This window comes from Thunnus thynnus, chromosome 18 (genome assembly GCF_963924715.1).
Source record: "Thunnus thynnus chromosome 18, fThuThy2.1, whole genome shotgun sequence".
Classification (NCBI taxonomy): Eukaryota; Metazoa; Chordata; class Actinopteri; order Scombriformes; family Scombridae; genus Thunnus; species Thunnus thynnus.
Window position 1 is genome coordinate 20,930,788 of NC_089534.1, and position 26,193 is coordinate 20,956,980.

Consider the following 26,193-nt stretch of genomic DNA (forward strand, 5'->3'; position numbering starts at 1 on the left):
AACTGTATAATTTGTAAAATGTCACAAAGCAGTGACAAGTGGCCATCAAAGGTTCCCGGAGCGTAAGGTGACGTCTTCAAATTGCTCGTTTCACCCAACCAACAGTACAAAACTCAGAAGATATTCAGTTTATAATTATATAAAACTAAGAAAAGCAGCAAATTGTCACATTTGAGACGTTCTTGCTTGATGAATGACTTGAACAGTTAATCAGTTATGGATTAATAATGCCAGCAGCTCTGTGAGGTCTGGTGCTTTGAGCTAAATGCTAATGAATTAAATTCTTAACTAAAACACAAAGTGCAGCAGAGTCGGATGGGAATGTCATTTGTTCTGCAGGTATTTTAGTCTTAAAGTATTCGACAAATTTAATATTTGACCTGATGGTGGTGCTAGAAGAGTCAGAATCACCAAAATTATTACAATTCATCCTGAGAGAGCATGGATGTACAAATTTCATGGAAATCCATCCGAGGATAAGATGATGTACTTAATATTTTCAGTTATCCAATGAAAATAATGTTAAAAATACTGGGCAGATGACATAATGTTACCAGTGATGTAGGAGAAGGGAGGCCATTGTTTCCTTTGTTTTTGGAGAACATGAAAAACCTAATCTCTTTTTAAAGACTCTTCCTAAGTCTTTGATGGAGCAATATAACAAATATAACAAGTTAGTTAAAGAAGGCTTGGTATTGGCAGAAACCACACATGCTGTCTGTTCAGTGTATGATGCATCAGATGAAGTCATCCACCAAATAGCCTCATTTGTAGTTTATTAGAAATTAAAAGCATTGTAAATGTTTGATACAATTCCCCTCAATCTGTCAACAAAACTAAAACACTCAACAGTTCTCAGTCCGACCACATCATAGCGCTTCATACATACACACAGTTACTGTATATTCATCAGTTAGTGTATCTTACAGTTAATTTACAGTCCTGAATATTGTGACATTACAAAAATAAAATCTAAAATCAAATATTATAATGTAGATGTTTTAGTGAAGAAGAACATCTGCAGAGTCAGACTGGAAACATAATATATAAAGTTACATGCAACCTCATTTTCATAAAGCCCTTTATAACAGGGTGACATGACATTTCAAAATGAGAGTAGTGGGCTTTTCTGAGTAACATCCGAAGAGAAAAACAATCCTTGGTCAGTCAGTCCAAGAGCACAATCCAAAATAAAATGCATCCTCTAGACACAATCCCATGTAAGTACTGGTCAAATATAAATGTAGATAGAAAAATTATTATTTTTGATCTGCAAATTAAGACGAGATTAAAAACCACTTCCTGGCAGGTGATAAAAATCTGCATAAATCAACAGGAACACTGCATTTCTGAAAAAAAACTGGTGTTAAACATCTGGGCCATGACCAAAGGCTCACACTGAATACAGAATACACATCCACAGCATGCAAACCAAGCTGCATCCAATTTACTGCCTATGCATTTATAAAACTTTATTTACTTCATTCAGTACACGGTGAAGCATTAACACTGACATGTGGGGACTGTCAGGATTATGGGGACCTTTCACTGAGACGTGGTCATGAGCTCATTAATTCTAGTCTGAGTATGAAGATCTGCCATTTAAATCAAATATTGCGAGAAATTAGCAAAGACCAACACAACTTGTAAAAATTATTACTCTAAAAATGTCCACTGAGGCATCTGGTCAAAGACACTAACTGTATATATAACACATAATTGCACCATGTTACATTATGAATGCCACTGCTGAATCCAACACTAAACCATTACGGAGTCTGGAGTGTGTCACCGGAATAATTAAGACTTTTTTTTTGGACCTGCTCTTAAAAACATTGCTCCATACAATCAGACTACTTCTTCTAATTGCTAAAAAGATAATCACAGTCTCCTGGCTGAGGCTGCCCTCCATGGTAACACAATAGAGGGAGAAAGTTAAGGATATTTACTAGATAGAAAACATGACTGCAAGATTACAATTAAAAACAGATGTATTCCTGACTAAATGGTCCCCAGTTATCTCATATTTTTTCAACTGATGTGATCTAAGAGATAATGAAACAGTTCCTGTGGATTTCTTTTCCCATTTAAAAGTGAACATGTTTTTTTTATATATATAATTTATTTGTTTCTCCATGCTCATGGACGAATGTCAGTATTGACCCCCCCCCGTTTTTTGTTTTTTTTTGGAGAATGGAAACCATATATGGACATTGAGAAGATGCTGAAATCCATGGACTGCCCCCTAAGACATTTATGCCTGTTTTGTGTCTCTGAACAGGTGACTGTACTGTACGATTGCACTTGATAAAAGGAAATAAAAGGAAGTTTAAAAAAAAAAAAAGGAAAACATTGCTCCATAGCACCACTAGTGGTCAACAACACTGCATGGAACCTTTAAGTTAAAGCAATAAAAAGGAAACTAAATGTTAGGAAAACAGATTGTAAGATGGAACATGACAGGCAGACAGATTAGTAAACGGAATAACAAAAAGTAACATTCATAAGCCTTTTTAAAATAAAATTTGTGATTCGATTTCACAATAAACAGTTAATTATTTAAGCAAGTATAAGGAAAATTAATAAACTGGCAAATGTAATTATCTTATTACTTTTATTAACTTTATGTTTTATAATGCATAGTTTAAATGCTAATTTAATTCAGTTTATAATAGCTTTTATATTCAAACTCATCCATTTATTAATTGATTATAACTGAACACTGTAAAAGTCTATAATTATAGCACACTCCAGACTCGCTGGACGATGATAGAATTTAGGAATGCACTTTTAGTGACTTGTTGAGGCGGACTGTGTGCCATGACTTCATCAACAAGTCTACATTTTTTGGCAGTCCACTGACAGAAGTTCAGAAGTCCATTGACCAAAGTCCAACAGCACAAACATGGTGAGTCAAGATTTCCCCAAATCAGTGAATTAAGGAAGACTGACAATGAGGTGGTTTCATCGTACCCCTAGTGTCATATGAAAACCCTGTATCTCCAAATAGTTGAAACACTGTTATTTTAGGGGTTTTGAGTTTTTGAATGAAGGGTTTCCTGCAACAAAAGGGAATGTGCTTAAAATGAAACCTGAAGAAAAAAACTAATGTGGCAGTCTGAGCAGATGTGACTAATGTTTGGCTCAGTTCACTTAACTTTCTTACTCATGGAAAAAAACATCTACGACCTTGATTTAGTATTGCTCGATGTAATGAGGTGAAACACCACATTTTGCTGGATGTGGCTGTACGACAGAGATAAAAAGAGGTGGATTATGGTTCAAGGCGGGGCGTGCTCCAACTTAGCTGTCCTTGTGCAATGTCTGATGAAGATGGAGATAAAGTGGTTTCTTTGTGAGAAGCTGCAGTTTCTTCCTCTTGAAGTCGGTGGGCTTCTTGTACCTGAAATTCAAGAAGGTACATTATGTGTTTTGTGATCCCAGGCACAAAGGAATCCCACAAAATATATGTATCAGTCAACTCACAGTTCAATTACGATGGGTCCGGGTTTGATCTCATCCATTTCCATGAAGGCAAAACATTTTGTGCTGGTAAACCTCTTTTTGGGTTTGTAGTGCTTGAATTCAAAGAAGATAGCTGCTCCTGGAAGATTTTGGGAATAGGTTTAACAATATGAATATCATAGGAGAATATAGGAGGGTTATAAGACTCAATAATTACTTCACCAAGTATTGAATTTCTTTGACACTCAATTTCCAGCCTGTTCTGTATTTTGAATAACACTTCCTGCATGTTATTGTACTGTTATATTTATAATAACTCCATATTGTCAGTCTGGATCAAGGCAGGATTGAATTGTTAGGAGGCCCTGGGGTAAAAACTTCCTGTTGGGGTCCCTTATCAATCCTGTACCTCCCATCTTTTACCCTATATGCATCGTGCATGTATCATGTCATGTCAATATTTATGTGTATAGCACATTTAAAACAACCACAGTTGACCAAAGTGCTGAACAGGCTTAAAACAAATACAATACCAAAATATACAAATTTAAAAATAAATAACAAATAAGAATAAAAGAGAACAATAAACATAATAATAAAAGAACTGCAGCACAATAGCAGATGAAGTCAAGGTGTCAAACTCAACTTGAACTGAATGGCAAAGAGAGGAGGTGGGTCTTCAGCAGTGACTTAAAAGTTTCGAGGGTCTGAACAGTTCTTATATGAATAGGTAAGCTGTTCCAGAGATTTGGGGCAGCCATCACAAAGGCTCAGTCGCCTCTATTTTTCAGCCTGGATGCTGGAACATGCAAGAGCATCTAGTTGGTCAACCTCAGTGCTCTAACTGGAGTATGACGGTGCAAGAGTTCAGCTAGATAAGGTGGCGCCAGCCCATTTAAAACCTTAAAAATTAGCAATAAAATCTTAAAATCAATCTTGAAGAGGCCAATACTGGTGTTAGGTGATCACGTTTTCTTTTTCCAGTTATAAGACAAGCGGCTGCATTTTGTACTAACTGCAGACGATGAAGAGAAATCTGTTTTACACCCACATACAAAGAATTACAATAGTCTAACCGAGAGGTAATAAAAGCATAAATACCTCTCTTGAAATCTTTGGGAGAAAGATATTCCTTTACCTTGGCTAAATGTCTTAACTGAAAAAAAGCTAGTTTTGACAACTGAACTAATCTGTTTATAAAATTTGAAGTTGAAAAATCACACCAAAATTCTTAACAAAAGATCGATTGCAAGAAGCTTAAGGGCCAAGAGTACCATCAGAGTCATCCAATAGGTCAGGGTGTCCAAACATAACGATCTCAGTCTTATTTTCATTAACATCGAATCCGTCCAAGTTTTGATATCTTTTAAGCAGTTCAGCAAAGGCTGCATTGAATCTTTGCTTTTTGTTTTTATAGGCAGATACAGACGGGTGACAAATTAAAGGAAAAACCGGTGCAGGCCTGAATGCTTGACCCCTACATTAAGGGGATCCGGGGGCTCTGTTATGCTTTGAGGGGCATTTTGCTGGCATGGTTTGGGTCCACTTGTCCCCTTAGAGGGCAGGGTCACCGCAAATCAATACAAAGTTGTTCTGAGTGATCATTTTTATCCTATGATGAAACATTTCTATCCTGATGGGAGTGGTCTCTTCCAGGATGACAATGCCCCAATTCACAGGGCGTGAGGGATCACTGAATGGTTTGATGAGTATGAAAATATAAGAATCATATGCTATGGCCTTCACAGTCACCAGATCTCAACCCAGTTGAACACCTATGGGAGATTCTGGACCGATGTGTTGGAAAGCGCTCTCCACCACCATCATCAAAACACCAAATGGGGGAATATCTTTTAGAAGAATGGTGTTCATCCCTCCAGAAGAGTTCCAGAGACTTGTGCAATCAATACCAAGAGTGAGGAATGGAACTTTGTATTGATTTGCAGTGACCCTTCCCAAGTGCACCCTAACCATGCCAGCAAAATGCCCCCCACAGCATAACACAGCCACCGGATCCCCTCACTGTAGGGTCAAGCATTCAGACCTGTACCAGTTTTTCCTTTAATTTGTCACCTGTCTGTAGATTTGGATATCATCAGCAAAACAATGAAAAAGAATATTATGTTTCTTAAAAATGGACCCCAAGGGCAGCATATACACTGAAAAAAGGATGGGATCCAAAATGGAGCCTTGAGGGACCCCACAAGTAAGTGGGGCTGCAGTCAAAGAATATTCGTCTAGGAGAACCAAGAAACTCCTATCTGTCAGGTATGACTGAAACCATTTGAAGGAAGTACCTTTGATGCCTACGCACCGTTCGAAGACGTGATAAAAGGATCCTATGAGCCATAGTGTCAAATGCAGCAGTCAGGTCTAAAAGCACCAGAATAGCAGAGTTCCCTGAATCAACAGCTAAAAGTAGATTATTAACAACTCTTAAAAGATCTGTTTCAGTACTATGGCATCATTTAAAACCAGACAGAAACTTTTCATAAATGCCAAGGTTATCTAAAAATGTTTGCAGTTGAATAAAAACTAAAATTGGCCTGAAGTTGGAGAGAACAAAAGGGTCCAGATTTTTCTTTTTGATAAGAGGCCACACTACAATATGTTTAAATGCAGCTGGAACACCCCCTGAAATAATAGAGGTATTTATCAAAACAAGAATACTTGACACAACAGTAATAAAAACTTATTTTAGACAAGAAGTAATACCGTCTAGGGGCCATTTGTAAGCTGCAGATGATGAACTACCTCTGACAATAATGAGAATGACACAAGCTAAACTGATCGAAGACAGCTGGGCACATAGAAAGAACAGAAGGGTCTAGAGCAAAGGAGGTGGGTGAAGACCTAAGAGCAGAAATCTTGTTGATAAAAAATTTAAGAAAGTTTTGACAGAGTTGTAGGCGTTGGCACAATACGAGCTGTATCACAAGGATTTATAAGAGAGTTGAAAGCTGTCATCTCCCAGTTCCCATTTAGTGCACACAGCGGACTAAACTTGGCAGCTGTACTGTATGGCCCCAGGTTTTCTGTGTGTTATTTTGCAGGAATTTGATTTAACACTAACATAAACTTAATTCAGGAATATGCACCAGGTGAGCACAATAGAAACTAAAAACAAAAAAATCAAGGTTTTAAGACTAGATTTTGACACACAGGACCAACAGGAATTTAATCAAAAGTCTTCTTTGTGCACACCATATTTAAATGCACTTGTATGTGCATGACACGATAAATAATATAACTAACTAAAAAGACAGGATCACATTATTAGGTAAGAATGCAAGATCCATCTTAGTTTATATTATACTTTGCTGGTACAAATTCTCTAAAAAATTAGCAATTAATCAAATTACCAAAACCATATTTGACAGGCAGTGAACCTGTGGCCTGTTTTACCAAATTTGCAACATGCAAGCTGCAACTTATAACATGAAATCCCAACTTTGCCTTAATTTTTAACACATTTAACTAAACAAAAAGGAACACCATACTTGTGACCCATGAATGGGCATACATGAGGACTGTATCTGTAATTTGAGAGTGACAATCATTTTTGAAATAGGACAGTTGCATTCATGAAATGGGCCCCAAGAACCCTGGACTGGGTTTCTTTTCTTTCTTTATTATTATTTTTTTAGGAATATGTTTTGGGATTTTGCCTTTATTTGAGAGTCAGTGTAGTGAGAAAGTTAACAAGGGAAGAGAGAGGGAAAGGGAAAGGTCCCCCAGCCGGGAATCAAACCATGGACAATGTGGTTATATGGTATGCGCCTTAACCATTAGGCCAACAGGACAGCTGTTTATAAATCCATCACATTTGTCTGTTAATTCCTTCCTAAATTCTTGGTAACTACTAGCTAGTTTCAAACTAGTGATTTATTAAATCAGGTTGCACCATTAAACTTAAGAAATGTCTTAGCTTAGCTAGTAACCACTTTAGTAATGTGTAAACATCTGTAGCATTGTCCAATAAAAAAGCAAAAAATTATGTATACAGGAAGTCACTGTAGCATCACAAGCTGTAATATATCTTCCAGAAATTACAGTTTTAGGTCAAAATATAAAATAAATTATTTATATATGCTTATCTGAAATACTGTATATGTGTTTTAGAATTATTAGTATTCATGCAGTTTAGAGTGAGAGGGAAATATCTGATTATGCTAAGCTAACTGTTGTCATTTGGTCAATTAGTCACGATATTGGCTTTAAGTTTTGTAATTACAGATTTAGAATCCTTTTCTGTGAAATTTAAAGTGTCCGGTCAGACATGTAGACCATATTCCTTAACAGGTCAGATATTAGCAAGCTAATGTTAGCTTTGTTAGGTGGTTCATTCAGCTAGGTTACCGAACAGTTATGGTGCAGACACACCAAATCTGTTAACGGATGTCAAGTTGATGGATCCCATTTATTTTGTATGGAGAACAGCAGATCCGCCCGCATGCTGCATGATGGATACGGCATGACAAGTTGACGGACCAACCGCCATGTCTGAATTTGCATAATCAAAGCAGACCAAAAACCAAACACCACCCAACTCGCAGTACATCACCCACCACGTCATGCACCGGTTCAGTGGTCTGGTGCATCCAGATCCGTCATCACCGGAGTCTGTGTGTCTGCACCATTACACCTGCAGTTAGCGGGTGTAAATATTTAGTAACAACTAATCTCTAGCTAGGCAAGAACAATTTTGTGTACAACCAGTTTTACTGTAGTGATGCATAATCTTCACTTACAAAACACTTATGTTATAACTATAGGCTAAGTTTGAACTTAAGAACAGCTGGTACAACCGGCTCCAGGACACTTGCCCGCTTTGCACAGTTGGTAATCCAGCCTTTTTCTGGATAAAGTCTCAGGCGTTACCTTTGGGTAATTTCTCCACATGCCTTTGGATCTCTACGTCAATACTGAAGTGAATGTAGGTGTCTTCCTTCCTGGTGGCCACTGGGGTGTCCTGGACTGGATTGACATCTACACCATTCAAATCTGCAGGAACAGAAACAGAGGAGAGAGAGAATCTCATTAGAAGGCATTTATACAGCTGTAACAAACCCTATAAGAGGCAGACTGTAAGATTTCCTGCACATCTTCAGAGAAACATGGGCAATCCAAAGCTCTTAAACAGCATTTCTTTAAAAGATATTGAGAGAATATGAGGAACCACAGCAGATAAAAGGGTGTGTCTGTAATCTGAAACCAGCAGCAGTGGAGATCTTCACCAACTCACTAAACTCATTTCACTTTAGTCCAGGCACCAGACATTTCAGATGTGCAGGATAGGATGGAGATCAATACCTTTGACGCTAATGGTCATGTAAGGGTCGATGCATTGCCCGGCATCCTTCAACCCAATTTTTTCAATCTTTATTGTAAGCAGTGTCATCCCAGGCTCTGAAGGTAACCGTGGCAACAAGGTACCTGTAGAGGATAAAGGTCACTGAAATTAGCAGTTGTCTATCACGACAAAATGTAGTGACATCACCAACAGACATTTTCAGTAGCATGCCTTTTATCACCAGATGACAGGTTTTAGTGTTTAATTACCATTTAAATATTAAAAATAGTAACCATGCAAGCTTCTGTTTCACTAGCGCTCAGTTCTTAATATATTTTTTCCCACTGAGAGTTTTTATCATTAGTTTTCTGAAAAGTTCAAACATGATATTGATATTTTCTCACAACATATTAAAGCTGCATTAACTCATTAGGCCACCGGACAATGTTATGTCGAATGTGCTAGCAAACAAGTTACACATCCAGCCAATGACAGACCAACATTAGCAATCACTTAGAGTTGTGTTTTTCCAATATTCACTCTCTGTTTTGGTCTCTTCCAACGCCTGAGGGAAATATCTGGCTCTTTAGCTGCTAAATGCTCCACTATGTTCGCCAGCTAATCGCTAACTTTGTTTGTCTGCTGTTTGGTGCTGAGCGGGTAGCATTCAGTGGGTTTGTCAGAGCTTTTCTCAGAAAACAGAAAAACTGTAAATACCAAAAAAATGAGCTTAAAGACGCTAAAAGACTCTGTAAAGATAAGGGGGACTGCAGACTCAGGTGATAATACTCATCACTACAAACAACGCCTTTCATATTACACATAACCATTTGATCCATTGTTAATATAAAAATATTTAGCAGAGCAACTTTGAGCTAATTGGTATCTATCTATATCCATATATGTAAATAATCTTTTTGGTAATTATTGAATGCTGCGTTCCATTTTTATGCAGATGATACAGTTATCTATTGCTCATACTTCAGTAGTACAAACCCTTGAATTCAAACAGTCTGCCTTTGATGTTGTTCAGTCCCATTTGACTCAACTAAAGTTGATGTGAAATGGAGACAATCCAAATTTGTGCTATTTTCAAATGACAAAGAGTTATCATCTAATCTTCCTAAGATCTCAACTGCTCAAGAGGTTGAAATAGTCATAACATATAGCCTAAGTATTTAGGTATTATTATTGATCAGAACTTGTCATTCAAATCAGACATTGAAAACCTTATTTCTAAGCTGAAACTTCAATTAAGTTTCTTTTTTAGGAATAAATCCTGTTTCTCCCTCCAGGCAAGGAAACACTTGATTTCAGCAACTTTTTTAACTTTACTGGATTACAGCTATCGGCTCTTTATAAATGCACCTGACCAGTGCTTAAAGAAGTTGGATACTGTATACAACTGTGCTTAACGTTTTATTACTGGCTGTGGCAATCTTGTACACCACTGAACTCTGTATGCTGCTGCTAAGTGGCTATCTCTGTATGTCCGCAGACTTTAGCATTTGTTGGCTTTTATATATAAATCTCTCCCTGGGCTGGTTCCTCCTTATCTGTGTACATACATGTGTTAAAACCAAAATCAATATGGCCTGTGCTCTCATGATATTCTACAGATGTGGGTCCCCAGAGTTAGAACAGAATTAGGAAAAAAAGCTTTTAAATACGCTACCCCTTCTCCCTGGATTAATGTACAGAATGACCTGAAACTGTCAGCTGATTACTGAGGAGGAATTTAAGTCCATTTTAAAGCATTGAGTAAATAGTACTCTTGGTAAATGTGATTGCTCCTAAATTTTCACTGAAATTGTTTTACAAAATTGTACCTGTTTATGCATCATAACTGGATTTTTGTCCTTGACCTTGTGGTACATATTAACTGGATATTGTGTTCACTCATTTGTTATGTGTGACAGTTGTATTTGTCTGTTTGTGTTTATTGTTGTAACAATGTTTATGCTGCTCTTACTTAGACACTTTATGTTGGCTTTTCCTTTAATTTATCACCTGTCTGTATATCTACTACTGCTCAAAAAATTGAGCATCTCATCATTTTAACCAAGATAAAACAATAATTATTTTTGACAGAATTCAATAACTACAACTCCCACGCATCTAAGGCATTGGCACGGCCTCAAAACCTCACTGGAGATGTAGTTGTTGAATGCTAAAAGAGTCATAGTATTATCTGCTTTCCAGCAGAGTAGAATATACCAATTAGACTTAGGATATTGACTCCACTATCATGTTTCTGCTTTTCAGAAAGACAGATAATGAAAGAAATTCTCTATGAGAAGATATATTTTGTCTGAATAGAGGCTGGCTTGAAAAGAAGGTGGCTCCCTGTTGACAGAAGAGTAAATCAAAAGGTCTTCATGACTAAAATCTACAATCACAAAACAAATAAGCTTCTGATTCTAAAATGAAATCTAAAACTTTTGTTTTTTCCTGTTATACAAGTCCTGTATTTCCACTGAAAAACTATGATAAAATAAAACATATTTGTCATGCACTGCACTAGAAGACAAATTTAGACAGTGTTTGTTGATAACACCATACCTTGCGAAGCTGCAAATGAAGCAGGCAGGTAGGAATGAGCGATGAAGCCATGCACAGCACCGACAGGAAGAACAAAAAGACACACAGTCAAACAGCCCTCCAAAACTGGACAACATGACGTAGCACCAGGCAAACATCCCAAACAGCGTTTGATAAACTGTTATCGGCGAGAGTACAGTACCAGGAGCTCGTGGGGGAAAAGCTTCTGTAGATCCTGCTCCTGCTGCAGCATCCTCCTCCTCCTCCAGCTCGAGGTTCTCCTCTTCACCCGGAGCAAGGATTTTCCTGACAAAAGAGGGACAGTAAATTGAAGCACTTCAACCTTTTTACTTTGTGACCCTTTCAAACAAACCAATGTCATTTGCACTCCATCATCACAGGTTGCAACCAACCATAGTGATTTTTTCTAGTTTTATATTACTAATTTTGAGAGGCCCCAAGATGTAGAATAATCCAGCAAAGAAAAGACTAGACAGAGGTGAATGAAGAAACATGATTTGGTGTAGCAGAAACAATTTTTTCATCTTTCCTATTCTGTTAATATCATCGTGTGACCTTTTAAGTGCCCCTCCAATCAAAAATGTGTTTTACTTATTGTTCCTTCTCTTGGATGTTTGAGCTTCACTGTGCAGAATGACGTATGTGCAGAGTTTGACACTAGAAAGCTGTTTTCACATTCATCTGCTGAAGGGGGAAAGTTTCTCTGAGCTCACCTTAAATCTGAGTTTAAGGTGTGTACCTTTAAGATGATTTTAAGACATCACAACTAGTTTGGAGCCAATCATGGTCCAGTATTCAATCTACACAAGTGTGATGTGGAAACTTGAAGCCTCCAGTGAAGTAGGAGACATCTTGTATCCAGAAGTTAAAATTTTGAAATAAAAAATAAAAAAATAAATAAAAAAATTGCGTATTCATAGATTACGGATTTTTTAATAAGAGAGAAAATAGTAATTGTAAGGTTTCTATAAGGTAATTGTAGCTTTTTTGGGGGGAAATACTATCAGACATGTTATTATTCCAAGCAGAGCATTTTTAATCATATACTATTATTTAATTATTATAAAAATGACTGGAGGGGATCATTAAGATTTATTTTGCAACTGTTTGCGGTGCTCTTGAGAGTGCTAAGAGGGTATGAACGGAGCAAACAGAGCATGGAAAGTAATCCAAGGAATTACAACAACATACTTTGTAGCTTGTAGTGGATGCACAAAATGTGTACAACTAAATGTTCATCTATCAATGCACAAATGGTGGAATATATACATAATGCATGCAGACACACGCATTATAGAAAATTACAGGACAAAACTGTGTCCAGATGTGCAAAAGGACAGTAATTATTCAGCTTCTCACAGTATCTTAAAACATGGAGCAGCCTGCTGCTACAAACATTTTCAGCCAAACATTTTTTCAAACCCACAGAAATTTCAAATTTCCAAAGTTTCCAATCATATCAAATATGTCAGGCTGAAATTTAGGAAAATGATGCACAAGAATCTATAGTACAATATTTCCTTTTGATGAATACTAAATATTTGACACATATGAACATCATCTAGCTTCAATGAGGAGCTGGAACAGACTGATACAAAATATATATGATACTGTCAGTCAATGTAAAATGACATGATTTTAAACAACCTTAAAGATAGCTATTTAAGGAAACTATGATTTAGGGGTTAACACACATTAGTAGCATACATGCAGTAAATTAAAGGCATCATGTACACAATATTTAGTGTATACCAGGTTCAGTTTTAACTCTAAGAGGAAGATATGCTGTTAAATACAAGCTCAACACAGTAATAACATCAGATATTGAGTGATGCATATTTACCTTAAGGGCACCGGCTGGACATCATAGGGAAACTCTTTGTTGTAGGTCAGTATATTTTTAATAACTAGAAAAGAGAAATAGATGTGAATGTAGGAGATCAGGATACCCGGTGATGACAGGAGTATTGACAAGCAGACACTCCCTTCCCAATTGGTAAACTTACTGGTTTCCAGTTTCTTCAGGTCTTCTAACTTGAACTCCTCCTTTGACTGCGTGCACTAAAGATCAGAAAAATTACACATTTAACACACATGTACATCTGAATTTATAAGAAAATAGACAACTGCTGTGACAAAGACAGAAACAGGCAAGACGATAAAAACTACCTGAAAGTGACCTTTAGTGACGTTATGAACCACCAGTTGCTACAGTATGTTTAACATAACAGTTTCTGTATTGTTTCTGTATAATTAGAGGCTTTAATGAACAAAGGGAGAGTTTATGCAACATATTAATTACAAATTATGTTTTTTAGAAGCAGATACATTCATGTATAATGTGACTTATTCTAGGAATAATGATAATAATAATAATAATCATAATAATAACAATAACAACAACATTTAAATGAAGGAATTTTAAATAAAGTTAAATAAAGGAGTTTTTTCTCCACAAGAATTATATTCCTGGCAGTGTGGAGAAGGCTGGAAGAAGCCTTTACTACATATTACAGGGAGATCAAACTTACAGTTTACAGCACTAAATGTACATGATAAAATATAAGTTACTGAAATAACAAAATCTTAACAAAAAATGTCTGGTGTAGTAAAAAAAAGAAACATTTTTTACACTTTTTTTTTTAATAATAAGAAAATTTCATGCATTTTTTTCTTTTGGTGACTAGTCAAACATTTAATTGGAGGTTGAAGTTACTCTGGTGGAGTTTGGACTATACAGTCTATATTATGGACTCAGAACATCAGTATTTCTAAAAAAAAAAAAAAAAAAAAAAAAACCCAAAAACAACAAAAAAAGAAAAGCATGCTTGTCAAGTTCAAACTACAAACCTGCAAACTGGCACTCCTCATCTCCAGGCATGTTGCAATCTTCCCTAAAGTTTTCTAAAAACAAACAAACAAAATACTTTTCAGTTTATGAAAAGTAAAGACTTTTCTGCCCAGAGATTAAATACAGATTTAAAATTACCTTCTGTTCCTCTGTGAAGTCTGATGAATTCGTTGACTGGACTTCTTTTTGCAGTTGTCGTGCCAGACTAAATCAACCAAGAACAACACAGTTAGAAGCTCATGATGCATGACTTTACCAATGAAACCTGTAATGTAAGGTGTCTGTATTAAGTATCTCTGCGCCCCCTTGTGGTCAAAGAAAAAAGACGTAAGCTACACATTTTGCATTATTAGTGCAATTTGAAACAAAACATTAATTAGTTAACAAAGCAGATCACATTTTGGATTTTTTTTTTCTAGAGAGTCTCGTGTTAAGAAGGAAGCAGTGTTCACTAAACAGATGAAACCCACCCATAACAATGAGAGGGTGTGGCTGACTATTTCTCAATACTCTGAGGAATATTGGCCCGTTTCTGCACTGCATGACACATAACGTAGCACTCTGCAAGCAGCTCTGGATGATCTTCCATTAAAGGACTCTCCCTCAACTCAAACTGGTGGTGAATGAAGCTGGGATGCAACACACTGCACACACACACACATACACATACACACATACACACATACATACACATACAGCGACTCTGGTCTCTCTGCAACAACTGCCACATCACGTCATGGATGGGTTAGGGTTTATTTACTGCTCTGAGGGCAAACTGACAGCTCAGAAGCTAACTTCTTGTAAAGCATCGTGCATGCACCCACTGTCTCCTCCTCCGTGGGTTATCTCCCTGCAGATTTAAGGAGCGATGGATGGATGAAAAAGGAGAGGAAAAAGAAGCATGCCGCCCGCCGCGCTGTGCTCAGGTTAAACCAGCTGTGTGGAGAGCCAGGATACACATGTTGAACGCAACTTACATTTGGTACTCATCTATAGCCTCCACTAATTGTCCCCACGAGTCAAAGTCTGTGCCTTTTCTGAAACTGGCGTGCCATTTCTGAACAGTCTTGTTGACATCAGACATGTTGGCAGGGCGGATACTCGCGGCGGCGCTCTCAGGGCAGCATAGCCGAGGAGGAGACTCATCTACGGGGCTTGAGCAGCAGCAGCGTCGTCAGCCAGGTTATGTGCTGTCCAGAGGCGCACAGATAGACCGGTGACACCCCGACCAAGCCCTTTCTGCCTGCTCACCCTAATATCGCATCCGCAACAGAGAGGAAGTCCCGCCTGGAGCTCGGGGTGCGCGCGTTTCGATACGCGGGGTCGCCCGACTGAGCGGCAACAGGATGTCTGTTCAGTAAATGTGTTGATGGCAATTAAAACAGCAATGTGGAAAACATGTTAAACTGGTATTTTATCTAAAGGCTCAGTTAGCTTTATTCACCATATAGTTTGCAGCTGTAATCACATATATAACATTAGTTTGGTTTATAGGCTTGTTTGGATTATAATTTGGCCTTTTGTGTCAATTGATAGTCAATTGATAAACAATTAGTCTATCGATAGAAAAGAACAGAAATTAAGCAATTTTTTAAGCAAAAATGCCAAATGTTTGACGGTTCCAGCCTCTCATTTGCGAGAATTGCTGCTTTTTGACTTTATGTGTTAGTAAATTGAATATTTTGGGGTTTTGGACTTTTGGCCGGACGAAAAAGTCCAATTGAAGACTTTATTTTGAGGTTTTAGGAAATTGTGATTAGCTTTTTTCGCAGGTTTTTTTTTTATTTAGACCAAAGAATTAATCAACTAATGAAGAAAGAATAATTGTCAGATTAATTGATAATGAAAATAATTGGGTGCAGTCTAAATTATTTTGCTCAGTGTTTGCAGATATGTAAACAATCCTTTAACAGCTAAACATTCAGGGAACACTGTGAAATTTAACTGTAAATGTATTATTTTAGTTAACACTGATAGGAGTGTAGGACATTTTGTCCTAATTTACTCCCAATAATGAATTGATTGATTTGCCAAATTGATTCAATTTGTGCAATAAAAAAATGACATAAAATAGTTTTTGTCCAATTTTTTTCCAAATTTAGAATCTACATTTGTTTTGTTTTTTTCAAATAAGTATCACATGTATTCACTTTTCAGTTACATTTTTTTTTTATCTATTGTGTTTTTATGTAAACTGAAATAATCCGCTGTATTGGAAATTTGCATTTTACACTTTGTTCCTCAATCATTGATTTTATTGAAAATGAATAACCCATATTTAAATGTGTGTCACTCAGTTTTGGGATGAATAGCAGGTTCCACTGTTGTGTTTTGAATAGATGTCATTGGTATATATTTCCATTTGAAAAGAACAGAATAAACTAAGAGGTTTCCTTTATGACAAGTAACACAGAACTGTATATTTTTGAGTCTTATTCAGATCACGTGCTTAATGCGGTAAGTTTTCTGGACAGTGGGTTCCTTATTTTAAAAGCTCAGGCCCAATGATACAGTGTAGTATCATAAAATGGTAAATTTAATGAATGTTATTGAATGACGACACGTGTAACTTTGTGTACTTAGAAAACAAACCAAACGTGTTCCGGTTTCGTGCTGTCAGTCTCGCGCTTGACGCTGCTGTAGCTGTACGTTAGCTATGGGACGGAGGCTCTGCAACAACACAGCAGTGGTGTTTTAGGTCGTGTTAGCCACTGACAGAATGAGATAAGATGGATAATGTAACTACGGATTCGCCTGCGGCTGAAGAGGACGAATGTGGCGACTCGGAGGTTTTATGTTTGATGAGAGTCGGAAGAAATTCAGACTGGCTCCGCCTGCTCGAAAACACAGAGGTGCAGTTTGCTAATGTTAGCTAGCTTAGCAGACTTAAATCTGCCTTCTTTTAACCCCCAAAACTTTTTCACGGCATATTGAGCTTTCCCACTTAAGATACGGTCTCCTGTAAGGTTTATATTTTCAATTTTTCATCGAAAGTATCCGCCTGTTTTAAACGGCTGAAGAAAACGCCTTGTTGTTAACATTTTACGAGCTAACAGGTGGTATTTCTGTGTGTCATATTGTTGTTTTTGACTGTTCAGATCACCGTCGGACGTGGTGTGGATGTAACCTACCAGCTGTTTTCTCCAACTTGTCCCTTGATGATCTCCAGACTGCACTGTACTTTTAGGCAAAGGGAAGATGGCCAATGGACAGTGACAGACAAGAAGGTAGCCAGGGATCTGATTTGATCCATTATGAATATTTACACTAGTTTTGCCAATTTGCTGTGCTGTATAAACTCATTCAAAAGTCCTCTATTAAGCAAATCATTAAAAATAGACCAAAAAAAGTAAAGACATACCTACACAAGCATGCCCTGTGCACCCACATACATACTTGCATACACAAATATTTATGTTTCTAATTTTATATACTATATACTCATTTTGTTTAGAGGTCAGGTCCACAATTTTTGAAGTCTGTCTTAAATCGACAGTTAGGCGCCCATATGAACATTGAAACTGGTTTAGCTCAACGTAATAATTCCTCCTGTTCATACTGACTGTTAGAAGATCTCCTCCAACAATGTAAGTGATGGGGGACAAAATTCACAGTCCTTGTTTTAAGAGAGAATGTATTTAAAGGTTCCTGTAACTTCAACGTAATACAAAGTCCTTCTTGTCTTATCTTTTATTTTCTTGTCAGTGTCATTATGAAATTTCCAATATCGGTTACATTTACTCAGTTGTGGCAGCCTGCCCGATGAATTTTAGTGCCACAACATTCCCCGGCCTCATTTTATAAAAAGGATTCTAATGATTTCCACACGGTGTGGTATACAGATTTTAAACTTGTGAAAATGAAGGCACATGGTATTAGATTGATACCTGGAGTTGAAGTATACAGTGCATCCTTACATGAAACCCACCAACTTACACAGCTTGATTCTAGTGTGGATCATTTCTGTAGCTCCACAGTCCTCTATAATTAGTGGGTCACCTAATATATATAGTCAAGAGTGAATCCAAAATACATTTATGGCCACCATTTAAGTGTGAATTAAATGACATTTCCTAAGCAATAGTATGCATAAATGTTCCTTCACATCTTTGACATTTCAATCATTTTAGTCGGGGTTGGATAAAAACAATTTAGCATCTTAAACTGAGTCAAACACATTTTTAAATCTAGAGACATGTTCTTGATATTCTTGATATTGTTATTCTTGGTGTATAAGTACTATATTTAACTGGAACTGATGAAGACAGTGTTGTTTTCTTCCTCAGAGTCTCAACGGTGTGTGGGTGAATGGAAACCGCATACCTGCTGAAGAAGCCCACCGGCTGCGGCTTGGAGACTCCATACAGCTCGGAGTACCTGTGATTGAAACCAAAGTAGAGTTCGACTACTTGCTGGTAAAACGGCCACTCAGAGACATTAAACATTGCCTAGCAAAGGGACACAGAGAAGGTGCCAGAGCATCACAAATACCCAAAAAGCCCAAGAGGAAGTTGACCGTGGAAGAAGTTGAGCCGTCTACCTCAAAGCCCAAACTGTACCGCTGCTCATCTGCAGACAAGTCTTTTGCACAGCCCTGCCCTCTGTCTCCAGTGAAGCACCACCAGCGGCTCAGTCACACCCAGGAGGAAACTGGTCCCAGTAGACAAATCCAAGAAGTAGACCGATCCTCTGATGGCTCCAGCATTCTCTGTGACCTGGACAACTTACAGATGTATGTGTGATATCATTATATCTGAGTCACAGAGCTAAGTATCAGTTTTTCTGAATGACTTAAAGGCTACAATTAACAGTTGTCTTTAATCTTATATATTAACCTGCCAAATACTTTACTGTATTTGATGAATCTTTTAGTCTATAAACTGTCAGAAAATAGTTTTAAAAATGCTCCTTACAAGTTTCCAGAGCCCAAACAGCTGCTCTTAAGCCCAAATATTTTCAGTTTGCTGTCATGTAAGACAACAAAGCAGGAAATCTCTAGACAGTTTTCCTTGACAAATGACTTGTGACTAGTGACTCATTTATTATATAATATTTCCAGAATCCTGAAACACTCCTCTGTCTGTCCTCAAAAATGATTTTATCTGTGAGCTACACAATGAAAAAGATTTTTAACCCATTTTCAAAGTTGCGACTCTATTTCTCCATTTCAAAAAAAGATGGAAGCCGCAGGTAAATTATCTTCTCACTTTATTTGTACGATGCAAGCAAAACATAAACATAAGAAAATAAATCAATAATAATGGAAAATAATCTTTAATTTTTTAATATTGTTTTGCAGTTGTACAAATTTTTTTGTTGTTGTTATGAATAGAAACTTAAATTTCTCTGGTGGCCTTTCATTTATTTATCTCTGCAGGTACAGCCAGAACATTCTGATGCTGAGGGAGCAGGTGGACGACACCCAGAGGCAGGTAGCCTCTCTGGGGGGGGAGCCCCGACGGGCTGACCCGCTCAGAGAGGAGCAGGTCAAGGAGCTGCAGGGGCAGCTGGAGACGCTCAGAGCCAAGATGCACAGGATGGAGACGTTAGAGAAATCCTTCAATGAAACTAAGAGGCAGCTAGAGGTGAGAGGCTTTTCAGTAGCTCCTTTCACACAAAGGAATATGAATAACCAGCATTTGCTTCTGATGTGCAGATTTGAATAATGCTTTTCTGTTGTTCAGTCATTGTGGTCATTGACTTTTCGAAAGTTTGCTGTAAGGTATTTATTATGTCAATCATCATTATCAATTTAAACCTAAGTTATATGAAGCTATTTTGCAAATTTGTACAAAAAATATCTTTGTATACACAATAAATTACATAAAAGAGAAAAGCCAAAACAAAAAATATATTGTCATGATCGCATCTTTAAAAGAGTGGCACATAAAACTGAAACTTATCTGCATTTCTAGAAAACACTCGCAATGAGTGAAAGAAATGTTTTTGGTGATTTAATTGAACCAACCCTCTAACAGTTACATGCTCTTCACTTATCTATAAGACATTTAGTCTTGTGTGTATCATTATGAAACATTTAAAGTTCTACGTTTCTTACTCAAAATACGCAGAAATTGTAGATGTTTCTGGAAGTCAGACTTCCTTCACAGAAAGGTTGTGTGACATTCACAGATAAGGCTGCATGAGTGAATGATATCAGTAATTGTCGTTTCCCCCCCCTTGTAACAGAAGCTTAAAATTTCTCTATCGTTTGTTTTGTGGGTCAAGAGTTTTTCCAGAGGTTATAAAAAGTGTTGTATTACATTATAACAAGGCATGGAAGTATACATGATCCATAAGAGCACAATTTTAACAAAACACAAAACATTTTCCAACCTTTTTTGTACTCAAAGGCACAGAAAACGCAGCACCAAGAGGAGCTTTTGAAAAAGCAGTTGGAGGAGGCTTTGCAAGAGGTACGTAGCATAAAATTGGAGTTTTTATGTATTGTTAAAGAAACACTAATACAAGCAACAAGACACAGCATTTATAATGTAAAAATGTGAGATATAAACATGGTAAAATTGAGTGTTTTAGAGTGCTTATGTATGCATAAAATGGACTTAGATTTGTGAATCTGTTTCCTTAGCAAAAGAAAGTAATCGGCGAACTTGCCCTTTCTCGACAAGGCTTTGAAGAGATTCTCTTGGCCAAAAACAAGGAGCTGGAAGTGACAAAGGTCTGGCGCTTTATCCACAGTCATTTAAGCTTTATCTTTTGCATAGTTTTGCTTGGAATCAGCAGAACTTTATTCTTTTTTTTTTTTCGTAGGAGGAGAAAGAGAAGGCGAGAGCCCAAAAAGAGGAAGTCGTAACCCAAGTGACTGAAGTTCTGGAGAACGAGCTTCAGTGCATCATCTGCTCGGAGCTCTTCATTGAGGTAGGATTCAGAGCCATTTGGTGTCAGGAAATGACGTCTTCCCTTGTCTCATTTTAGGCATTTTATTCCCACACATAAATCTTTCTCTGATTGCACAGCATTTACGTAGGAATAAAACAGGCACCCAAAACTGTCTTTGACTCCCTGAGTTACTTCAAGAGATGCACACAAAAAGCGAACGCCTTTCAAAAATAAAACAAACCTTGTAATCTGTATCGATATGTTCTACAGGCAGTCATCCTGAACTGCGCTCACAGCTTCTGCAGTCACTGCATCAAGCAGTGGCGCAAAAAGAAAGACGAGTGTCCCATCTGCCGACAGGCCATCCAGTCTCAGACCCGCTGTCTGGCGCTGGACAACTGCATTGACCGCATGGTGGAGAACTTGAGCCTGGATATGAAGGCGAGGCGGCAGACGCTCATCTCTGAGAGGAAAGGTGAGAGGTGCGTTATCAACAGCGTCATTAGTATCCTGAAGTTAAGACAGTCAGAGGAGTGGAGTTGTAACAAGTTGAACAGAAGCTCGATGATAGACAGTACATACACAACGTTCGGGTGGTGGGTGGTGTAAAGCTTTCAGTGGAGACTGGAAATGAACCTTGATACTCTGTTATCTCCTACATTCCTTTGCTAAGTCCCATATTTGGTTGGCGTTAATCTGACACTATTGTTTATTTGTCTCCTCAGATAGAGAGCCAAAGCACATGCTACAGTATTATGAACTGAAACCTTGGTCATTTTAATATAATTAATTACATTATGGGCATACAAAAAGTGACATCTCCTATGAAAATTTACCAGCACGGCAGTGTAGGTACCCATGTCATCGTATCGGTTCGTTCCATATCGACAACATTCACCAACACTCTCATCTAAAGTGATTTTTCCAAGTTTTTAGCTGAAATCTCTCCTGTCTGAAAACCTCTACACGTTCAGTTATTAAAGACATGTTTGAACTAACCGCAACTCCCTGACTCCCCCAAGAACTCACCTCTTTTGTCGAGCCGTGACGTTTAACCTGAGATGGTCAATGTTTCATGGGAAATGGTGTTTGTTAAAGGCTTCAAAAAACAGCCTTTATACCGTATTAAGACATATGGAGTAAAGCAGGAGTTGTGCTGTGTTTCGAAGCTGGATTTTTAGTTAGTAGAAACATCAAAGTCATTTTAATGCATTTTTCTTATTTCTAAGTCAGAATCCATAAGTTGAAGTTTCACTTTGGTTTTCTATAGTTATGTTGTGACAAAATTCTCATATTAACATACTACATCTTGGTGGACAGTTCTTGTGAAAGAGATATAACAAGTCATATGGGACCTAAATGTGTGTCAGCCAGAAGTCTTAAATACTCAACAACATTATGCTTTTTGAGAATTTGTTGTACTAAAGCACTTGGAAAAGATGCAGCATACTCGGTTAGTATCACACTCGTGTACAAGTTACCACATGGATGACCCATATAGCATTAATATCTGACTGACAGCCGTGTGCGATGGTGTGCAATACCACATTCATCAGATCAAATGACAGGGCAGCCTTGACGTGTCTGGGTGAGCTCAGTGACTAATGCTCCTCTCGCTCTCAGCAGCAGCAACTGCAAGGTGCTCGACCCCCCGTGGGTGCAGTGAAACTGCTCAGAGGCTCTCGAGCAGTTTTAAAAAAAAAAGTGGTTTTCTGGGTGTTTAAAGCCGATTTACTGTCAGTGCTTTCAGTCTTGGCCTTCTAGGCGATTTTGAATAAGGAGGCGTGCAGGTGGGTTGACCAAAGTTTTCAACACAAGATGGCAGCACAAAGAGGCTGTTTTTATTTCTCTTTCTGTTGCATGATATTAAGAAATGCTGGAATTAAAGCATCAAGTAAAATTTGATTCAATATCAAGAGCAAAAATAAACATATGGGATTGAATCACTTCTAACTATGAATGTTAGGTATATGTTCTGCACTTAGGGAATATATTCAGGCTTACTGATCAGAATACAGATACAAACTGTTAAATTGTAAGTTTGTCAACTTTATTTCTGTAGCACCTTTCAAAACCACAATACACATCAAAATACAGTAACATAAAATATAACAGAGAAAGAGAATTACAACAAAATCAAAGGTCAGTCATTACAGGAAGGTTTTTCTAGGTTTTTTTTTAATGTGGCACTGATTCAGCCTGATATATCTTCTCCGTCTGTGCCAAAGAGCTCCATTGTTGTCCAAAAATGATTTAAAAAAACATAAATGAGCCTCACTGTTGCACTGAGTGACATGTTCTTTCATTTGGGTTAAGATTATTTTTAGCCAATCACACTTAAATCATCCTGCTGCCATAAATACTCACTAGAGCACCAAATGTGTGTTCATCCACAGCTGAAAGTAGCTCCCAATAAATACAGTTTACTTCTATTTAATGAAATGTTTTGCTGAGAACTATGGTGCTCAGCTGTGTTAGGAGATTATTTAGCCTTTTTTAAAAGTGCAACTAAAAATGTTAAGTGAAAAAATGTCATGGTTTTTTTTTTTTTTTTAAGATTTGCATCGTCAGTAGGAACAAACAGGCTGAAAGTCAAAAAGTATTGAGAGATGGATTGTCGGGTTTGGTCTTTTCAAGGACTCATCCTTAAAAGTCATGTGAAGGACTTGAAAGTGGCTCAGTGGGATGATGCGTTTTGTGTTTGTTCGCCAGCAGCTGACTCCGCAGAGGTGATGGTGATCCACGACGACGACAGCAGCGGGAGCAGCGACAGTGACGGCAGCATGGTGTCCATAGATAGCAGCCTGAGCTACAGCAGCCTCAGCTCTGTGGTGTCCGTGGACACAGACAGTAGCATCCATGTGGACTCCAGTTCTTCCTACAGTGGTTACTCTGATGACAGTGTTGATGAGTCTGAAGATTAGCCCTTTTTCTACTTTGGGCTGTAATGTGAATTGGACTTTTTCAGTGTTGATGTTTGCATTTCCCTGGAAAGTTTCCAGGACCTTTATGATAAGTACGTAAAGTTTGGTCTCATCATGAGTCCAGGAACCAGAGTCAGCTAAGGTTTATGTTTTTTTTTTTTCTTTTTGTAAAACTATCAGTTGTCTAATTGTCTTTATTTTCAACAAAAGGAATAAAGTTTCTTCCTATGCATTATCACAGTCACTTCCTGCCTCTATGTTTTGAAGCACTTGATGACTTTATACAATCAGTGATGCGTTGTTGTTCAGGTACTTATGAACTAGTAAATCTTATCTAGGTCAAATAGAAAGTGTCTTTTGAGAATGCCTTGGCTTCACAAGTTGTGATATGTAAATGAATGACCTTTTATTGGAGAGAGAAAGTAGTGTTTTTGCTTTTAGTCCATGAACTCTCTTTGCAGTAAGCCATTTTCCAACCTGTCAGTCAGCTACAGGCTTCATTTCTATGTGTAAAAAAAAAACAATTTAGGGGTGTCTGTCTGTCTTTTGTATTCTGTCAATGAAAGGCAAAGCCGCCCCCCCACACACACATGAGAAAAAAAATCTAAAATAAAAAAAAAAGTTTTAAATATCAGCTTAGACTTGAAACTTGCTTGCGATCAATTTTGTCAAATAGATTGTCACACTGTGATGGAGGCACACTTTAAAAATAAATCTGCACTTGCAACTTCATCACTACACATCAGTCATGTAGCTTTGACAAAAATTAAAGCAGACATGTTTGTGGTAGATTGCCAAATGTAGCTGTGCAAGTTTTCATTATGTTGTGAGAAGAATAGAAACCAATGGTTGGTTTAACAAAGCAATTAAATATAATAAAGATCTTTCTCAGGAATCTGTTTTAGTTTGTTTTTTGATCCAGCACTACACTAGGGCTTTAAAAAAAAAACTCAAATCAGAAATCAAAAACAAAATGATTTAAAGTAAATTAACTAAAATTCTTTAATCCATAATAAATGTGCTTCCAGAGGTGCACTTGCTTTAATCTCTTAAGGAAGCCATGTCATGTGGTGGAAAATTTGTTTTAAAATTAAAGCTGCAAGCAGTGTTGAACGGGCCCACTATTTTGGCTGCTGCTGGGGCTGCTTTGCTGCAATTTTGTGGGGAGTGCTATTCAACCAGTTTGCATCGCTCATGGAATATTGTCATGTAGACGTGTTCAGGCCGGGACTCTTATCAAACAGGTAAAGTTTGGTGCAGACTGGAGCATGTACAATAAAGTTATAGCAACTTCCTCTGTCATGGCGAAACATCAAATCTCAACGGTGTGAGGATGAGAATTTTCTGCAGGGTGAGACATGTCTGTCTTGTTCACACCCGTGGCATCAAAATTATGCAAGTTTTGGGCCCATTCACTGTTTGTGTGTAAAAGAAATTAATTTCATAATTTCCATCAAGTTTATTTTTAGAAAAGACTTTTAACCCACATGACCTGGTCAAAGTTTGATTGACATGTATACTGTCAGGTGTGTAGAGACAATAAGTAACAGCAGCTGGACACAGAAAAATACTCATATATTTGAATGGAGAGTGTGAGCGAGCCGCTAGGTGCTTGGGCCCTAATAAAGGAAAAACTGCAATACAAAGCTACAAATTTTAGTTTTGATTTTATTTTTCTGCAGCATTTTATCACCAAACTGTCACTCTCACTCAATGAGCTCCATTCAACACCCACACCCATCCCAACCCCTCCTATTCTCTCTCTCTCCCTCTCAGGAGAGGAGAATGTCACTCTTTTTGTGAAATATCCTCATAAATCCCATGACTTTGGCCAAATCCTACATTAAAAATCACATTTTTTGTAGGAAATTTCATCATGAGTCCATTGATACAGGTTTCAAAGTGGTCAGACTTATAGTCTAGACATCAGAACCATTTGTTTGACACAAAGTCCATGCCTAGAGATTGCCTCCCCATTGGTTTACATTGTAAGGTGTGATGTTTGAAGCTGATACCATTAACACCCTAGGAGGAGATAGCGTTTCTTGGGGGTCCAAAATTGGCACAAAGTAAAGACTACAGTGTAAAGAAACTGTACTGAATTTCTTGATTCCAACTGAATCACCAAAGATGTTAAATTTTTATGTTCTTTTTAGCGTCACAGTGTGAATCTGTACCCTGAAGAGAAGTTGCACACTGGCCAAACACACACTAGTTTCTGCAGATCTATAATTTGTTCCATCCAACAGGCAGTATAG

The 26,193-nt window shown here is 37.6% G+C and overlaps 2 protein-coding genes across 8 annotated transcripts; one reads left to right on the forward strand and one right to left on the reverse strand.

Moving 5' to 3' along the window:
* Window positions 1-759: 759 nt before the first annotated feature.
* On the reverse strand, window positions 760-15,495 carry aida (axin interactor, dorsalization associated). Of its 3 annotated transcripts, XM_067572913.1 has the most exons (11): window positions 15,149-15,495; window positions 14,310-14,376; window positions 14,171-14,224; window positions 13,327-13,381; window positions 13,164-13,227; window positions 11,502-11,605; window positions 11,321-11,329; window positions 8,779-8,901; window positions 8,347-8,469; window positions 3,487-3,604; window positions 760-3,403 (listed from the first exon to the last, which is right to left on the reverse strand). In XM_067572913.1, the coding sequence occupies exons 1-11, from the start codon at window positions 15,253-15,255 to the stop codon at window positions 3,304-3,306; spliced, it is 924 nt and encodes a 307-aa protein (XP_067429014.1). In that variant the 5' UTR covers window positions 15,256-15,495; the 3' UTR covers window positions 760-3,303. The 3 variants fall into 3 exon arrangements, with proteins under 3 accessions (XP_067429014.1, XP_067429015.1, XP_067429016.1); XM_067572914.1 differs by lacking the exon at window positions 11,321-11,329 and having other exon boundaries at window positions 15,149-15,492; XM_067572915.1 differs by lacking the exons at window positions 11,321-11,329; window positions 15,149-15,495 and adding an exon at window positions 14,642-15,084.
* A 1,058-nt stretch (window positions 15,496-16,553) lies between these two features.
* On the forward strand, window positions 16,554-24,170 carry rnf8 (ring finger protein 8, E3 ubiquitin protein ligase). 5 transcript variants are annotated; one of them, XM_067572241.1, is made up of 9 exons: window positions 16,554-16,628; window positions 17,270-17,398; window positions 18,458-18,903; window positions 19,549-19,756; window positions 20,525-20,587; window positions 20,761-20,850; window positions 20,943-21,050; window positions 21,282-21,486; window positions 23,724-24,170. In XM_067572241.1, the coding sequence occupies exons 1-9, from the start codon at window positions 16,569-16,571 to the stop codon at window positions 23,933-23,935; spliced, it is 1,521 nt and encodes a 506-aa protein (XP_067428342.1). In that variant the 5' UTR covers window positions 16,554-16,568; the 3' UTR covers window positions 23,936-24,170. The 5 variants fall into 5 exon arrangements, with proteins under 5 accessions (XP_067428342.1, XP_067428340.1, XP_067428341.1 ...); XM_067572239.1 differs by lacking the exon at window positions 16,554-16,628 and adding an exon at window positions 16,671-17,023; XM_067572240.1 differs by lacking the exon at window positions 16,554-16,628 and adding an exon at window positions 16,672-17,023 and having other exon boundaries at window positions 23,727-24,170.
* Window positions 24,171-26,193: the final 2,023 nt, after the last annotated feature.